Source organism: Dermatophagoides pteronyssinus, unplaced genomic scaffold (genome assembly GCF_027571235.1).
Source record: "Dermatophagoides pteronyssinus isolate colony J.1.1.1.1 unplaced genomic scaffold, Derpt_VIB-CSIC_2022.12 sq0006, whole genome shotgun sequence".
Taxonomy (NCBI): domain Eukaryota; kingdom Metazoa; phylum Arthropoda; class Arachnida; order Sarcoptiformes; family Pyroglyphidae; genus Dermatophagoides; species Dermatophagoides pteronyssinus.
In genome coordinates, this window is record NW_027461530.1 from 1,627,755 (window position 1) to 1,633,762 (window position 6,008).

Sequence of the window (6,008 nt, forward strand, 5' to 3'; positions counted from 1 at the left end):
CCCGAAAAAAAATGAACATTACTGTCCGGATATTTTGTTTGATTCTAAAAATAAAACAAAATTTTTTTCAAAAGAAAAATATATTTCTCATGATTTTCAATCGATATATAAAAATGATGAAAAACATTTTCAAAATTTTTTTATAATTGAAAATCTTATTGGTCAAAAAAATTTATTAAATCTATCGATCGATCGGTTGATCGATTGTCGTTGATTGTCGATTGTTGTTGTTGCCGGTATACGTAATTTCTATCTCATACACAAACACGTGACATTTTGAGATGAAAAAAAAATTCATTGATATCAGTCAATATTCAGTCGCTGTCACGTGTTTGCATTCAAAGATCTCTTGTTCTTTTTTTTATTATTATTATTTCGAGATCATCATCATTGTTCATTTATTATGACGACGATGATGATGATGATTGTCCATTGCCTCTGCTTCTGTTTTGTAAAATGAAACTTTTTTTGTTTTGTTTTGGAACCAAACAAACAAAAAATACAAAAAAAAATGTAAACGTTTTTTACCTGATCGTGTGTGCTTGTATGTTTGTCTTATTTCAATGGATAATCTTTTTTTCCAATTTTTTTTGAATTTGATTTTTCAAAATTCAATATTTTTTTTGGCCCAGGAAACTTAATAATGGTAAAAATAATGATGATGCCCTTTTCAAGTCAATCCTACTCCATAAAATGTGGGATAGACATTTGCTTTTCTCTCGCGATCGATGAGAATATTATCATTGTTCAAAACAATCAAATTATGTTGAAGATGTTCATTGAATGAAAACAAGTAACGATGATGATAATAGTTGTTACTATGGTAATTGTTTGATTTCAATTGAATAATTTTCTATATATTGGTCACGTGTTTATTCGACTAACTAAATGATTTTGAAACAAAAATTTACATTTTTTTTTTTTTGTTTTTTGTTGAAAATGTCAAAAGTTTTTTTTTTCATTCAATTTGCAATAACACAATGATAAAGATTAAAAGAAATCGATAATTAATCAATACTGTTTTCTATTTTTTTCTTTAGTTTTTCTTTCATTAGGTTAATTTCACTTCAAATTTGTTCAAACAACTACACAAAACCATTGAATTATTGAATCAATCGAATCATCATCATCGTCATCAATTCATCATCCAAGTGATGGACAATAACATTATTGAATCGAAGATATTTTTGTAATGAATTTTTGTGTTTTGCTGTTTTTTTCTTGCCATATTGCATAATAAAATCATTTGTTTGTTTGTTGTCTTTTATTAAATATTCTTTACTTATTGATGATGATGATGATCGATAAAGAACGCGTGCGACACCCGAAAAAAAAGTAATCAAATCAAATTTGAAGTGAGTGAATGAATGAAGTAACTCTGGATCAATGATGATGATTATATATTCAAACATTATTGATCATCATCATTCGATGATCGATCGATTCATATGTTTTTTTTATTGTCGTTGTCTTTGCCGTTGTTGTTGTTGTTGTTGTCAGGAAAGCAATAAATTCTTCAATTTGTTGTTTCATTCAAATAATAATTTTCTCTTTGGCCTGCTTGTTTGTTTGTTTGTAAGTGTGAAAATCTCGATAGAAAGTGAATTAGAATGAATGAAAAATATTTTGTTTAGTCAAGTTAGTCGCAAAGAAATGAATATGAAGAAAGTATTCATAAATTTTACATTTTTTTGTTTGAATAATCCTTTGAATTTTTTTTCTCTGGACCATTTTGTACGATGATCATAAATTATTATTTTTTTTTGTAAAGTACTTAGCGTTTTTCTTCATTCATTTCATCACTACATCATTGTTTGGTTCATCATTATTATTATTTTTCATCGGAAAAAAATAACTACATTGTAACGAATAAGCGAACAGCGAATTTTTTTTACTTCAAATCCAAAAAAATGATACATTGTATCCAGACAGTCTTTCATTCATTCAATCATAACCAATACTCAGAAAAAGTATTAAAGAAAAAAATTATGATTGTTTGGTTTGGGCTTTAATTGGCAATTATCATTACCATCATCATAATGGATTTTTTTTTACTTGTAAAAAATGATTATTATCATCATTTATGATTGCACACATCTGGACCCACAACATAACAACTTATAAGTAACAACGTATAGTCGTCGACAACCATAATCTTGAGGTTTTTTTTATTATTGAAGATTTCAATATATGTGCGATAACAATGTCTTAAGTCAATATATATAACACAAAATAAGGTTAACGAATAAATCTTAAATGTCAAGATTGGCCATTATCTTTACCTTTACTGCGATATCAAAATCCTCTAAAATAAATGATAAATATCTAATGGAAAGAAAGAAATAAAAACGGGACATAATGTTTCATTTGATTCAATTCTTGAGAAAAAAAATACCAAATTTTTTGATTAAAAAATCTGTTGCATTTTTGGATTTCTTTGATGATTTTCATGAATCATCTTTGAAAATCATCTTTTTTCCATTGTAAATTGAGTGCCATTCTTGCGTTTTTCCTCGATAATTTCAAGAATCTTTTTCAATTCCATTCGTGGATGATTCGTTATTCACACAAAAAAAACATCTGCATCAATTATTTAATGATGATGTAAGCAAGTAAGTTTGATTTTTTAGTGCGTATTCGCTTTATATTGATATTTTTTGTTTTTTTTCATTTTGCACAATATTTGATTGATGATTGGTCACCTTTTTTGACTTTAATATGTTTTTGCTTCTGTATTTCTATGTTCATATTGCTTCTTTGCTTGATTGAATGAAAATGAAAATCACCCTGCAAAAAAACAACAACAACAACAACCAAAATTGATTTGATTTGATTAGATTAAATGGACATTTCACTATGTTGTTGTTGATGTTATCGATAAAAATCCATCCATCAATCTCTCGTTTTTTTTTGTGGATTCATTTTTTTCGGTAACCAACGTTATTTCTAGACTTATTTTTCTCCACTATCTAATAAACAACCATGAAATGAAATGAAAAAATGGTCAATCAACTTCTTGATCGTCTATCGTCGTATATAATTAGTCTCATAAATCATTTATCGAATGTCATGAACGTTGTTACGTTTTTCGACCAAATGACAAAGTGACAGAGTGAGTGACCAAAAATGATTGAATGATTCAAAAGGAATGTCACCAAATGAATGAAAAATATTAAAAAGCTTGTATTTCATCACCTTTTTCAATCACTCAGTGTTCGTTTTTGTTTGCATGTTCAATGTTTCTGTAGTCAATATTCTGAATGAATTTCAAGGCAAAAAAAAATTTGTTTGATGGAACAAAAAAACACAATGTTTTTCAAATAAAATAGGATAATGCAGCAGAAGAAGTAAAAGTTTTTTCCATCTCTCTCTTTTATGTTATTATTTTAAAATTTTAAAATTTATTTTTCAATTTGTTTTTCTTTTCACTGATTCAAAATAGGGTTTCTCGATAATGAAATTTTCATGTTTGTCATTCAATCAATTGTTTCGTTTCCAGTATTTCAGTCAATAATAAAGTCCATTTCCATCAGCGAGTGTTAAAAACAAGCAGTAAAAAAACATTATTGAAATTTATCCAACAAAAAATCCATTTCAACAAATCCCAAATAACTAACAACAACAACAACAACTAAACAAATTCGACACCTGATATGTGTGTATTATGTTTATATTGACATTTTTCTTTTGAAAATTCCATGTTTCAAATTGAATTTTTGTTTGTCTATTCGCTGAATCCATTTTAAAATTTAGGGACAGAATTTGAAATGTGCATCCCAAAAAATCCACACAGAAACACACAACACACATTGATTGACAAGTTTATTTGAGTAGAAAAAAATCTGAATTTTTTTATTTTTTTTATAGAAAAAATTATATGAAAATCAGAAAAAATAATAATAATTTTATATTTTTAAAAATACAGAAATTTTTATGGTTTTTTTTTACAAAATTTTGTAGGGAATTTACATAGAATTTATACAGAATATTTTTCCATATTTTTCGGATTGTTTTTTCGGATGTCGATGATGATTGGTTTTTAGATGGAAACATTTTTTTCTTGTTGCTGTTTTCGACTATTTTGACTTGACAATTGCACATTATGGTGATTCGGTAATTTTGGAAGTTTTCTGGAAGTTTCAATATTCGGAACAATGATTTTTTTCTCTCTTTTTTTTGAATTTGTAACAACATACAAATTCAATTTTTTTTGTGTGTTATTCAATGTTCATCAATCGACAACATCAACGATAATCTGAAAAATATGGAAGAATATTTTTACAAAAATGTGAATATTTTTCAAACATTATTTCGATTATATATGTACGAAAATCTATTAATGTTTGTTTGACCAGATTGATTACATTATTCATCATCATTATCATTGATGAATGTTGTCGTTGTTGTTGTTGTTGAAATTCATTACTCATTCGTCGTAATTTTAATGCAGATTGTTTAATATTGACTAGATTTTCATTATCAAGAATTTGTTGTTGTTGTTGATTATGTTGATCATCTTCATTATCATCTTCATTTTCATCATTAACATTATCATTTGAAATAATTTGATTTGATGAATCAACAAAATCCATTATTTCAATCTGTTCACGTTGAATTTCTTGTTCATTTGTTTGTGTCCATAATTTATTTGGATAATAATTACCTTCAAAAAATCCCATATGCAACATTGATTGTTGTATAAATGGAATTGTTTGATATTCTTCGTGCATATCAGTCATATAGCCAATTGTATTGCTATTTCTTAGTCTTGGTGGTTGATCCGATTGATTAATATTGTTTTCATTATTATCATCATCATTATTCATTGGAAAAATTTCATCTATTCGAATGAGAGAAAAAGAGAGAAAAAAATGAGAAATTAATAAATCAATTTTTCATTGACTACCCTTGGCAGAAATTTTTCAAAGTCCGATTTTGATTAACGTTGATTATCGAATATTCGCATTTTTTTCAGCCATAATCTTTGCATAAATTCTTAAAAACAGAACTTGCTAACAATTTATTGACATCTTATAACCAGAATGCAGAGTTGGCTAATAATTAACATTATTGATTGAAAGCGAGAATGTATTGATTGAAACGATTGTTACAATAAATAACAATTGTTCTAAAAACTAAACACAATTAAATGGGCGCTTGAAATTTTTGCAAATTTAATTTTATAAAAAAAAATAAAATGTTTTTTTTTAGTGTTAAAAACGCTATTTTAATAGAATTATTATTATTTTAGTAATTAAGATAATGCCATGAATTGCTTGCTATGAATTCTATTGATTTTAAATGGTATTATATTTGCATTGGCCTTTTTTAAAAAATTCTGTATAAAAAATATAAAACAAAATTGATATTGATAATAACGACATCTACCGAACAAAATAGGTAATGATTTTTTTTTGATAAATTCTAAACTTACCGTTATCATCGTTAGTATTAATGAACAAAGATTGATTCAATGATTGCTGTTGTTGTTCATTATTTAAATCAACATTATCGATTAAATTAAATTCATCATCGGATAATTGGGCAACTGAACAAATACATTGATTATCGGATGATGTTGATGCTGTTGATGGTGATGCAGGTGGAGAGCCGATCAATTGATCGAAACATAATTCACTCATCTTTTCCAAATGATCACCGGACATTATGTTTTTTTGATCGTTGTTGTTGAACATCATCATCATTATTAGTAGAATTTAGAATCGATGTTATATTTAAATAACTATCATATAAATAGTTTCGGCAATGTTGATGAATTATATTATCTTCCCCATTAATTATGTTATTTATTTTAATTGATTTAGATGATTGATTTAAATCATCATCACTGGAATCATTCTTTTGATACGGCATTTTTAATTATTAAATTTAGCTTGATTGATATGATGATTTGACAAAAAAAATTGAATGTTTATATTAAAAAAAAGAAGATTCAATTATATTATTAAATAAACGGGGATTGATAATCGGCTAATATTTAATAGCAT

At 26.2% G+C, this 6,008-nt stretch overlaps 1 protein-coding gene and 1 long non-coding RNA gene across 2 annotated transcripts; one reads left to right on the forward strand and one right to left on the reverse strand.

Annotated features, from left to right (window-relative positions):
* The first annotated feature begins 2,841 nt into the window (after positions 1-2,841).
* Positions 2,842-3,837, forward strand: LOC142645042 (uncharacterized). Its single transcript, XR_012846219.1, has 3 exons — positions 2,842-3,347; positions 3,443-3,655; positions 3,754-3,837. It is a non-coding gene; the product is annotated as an uncharacterized LOC142645042 (long non-coding RNA).
* A 407-nt stretch (positions 3,838-4,244) lies between these two features.
* Positions 4,245-6,008, reverse strand: LOC113790061 (uncharacterized). Its single transcript, XM_027339675.2, has 2 exons — positions 5,435-6,008; positions 4,245-4,840 (listed from the first exon to the last, which is right to left on the reverse strand). Exons 1-2 carry the CDS (start codon positions 5,703-5,705, stop codon positions 4,245-4,247), a joined length of 867 nt encoding a protein of 288 aa, XP_027195476.2. The 5' UTR covers positions 5,706-6,008.

What these genes read in the sequence shown, in the direction of transcription:
- LOC113790061 (XM_027339675.2), bottom strand. Translation starts at nt 5,705, where the DNA reads ATGATGATGATGTTCAACAACAACGATCAAAAAAACATAATGTCCGGT. An exon ending in TAATACTAACGATGATAACG is followed by an intron (nt 4,841 to 5,434) that starts GTAAGTTTAGAA and finishes TCATTCGAATAG; the next exon opens with ATGAAATTTTTCCAATGAAT.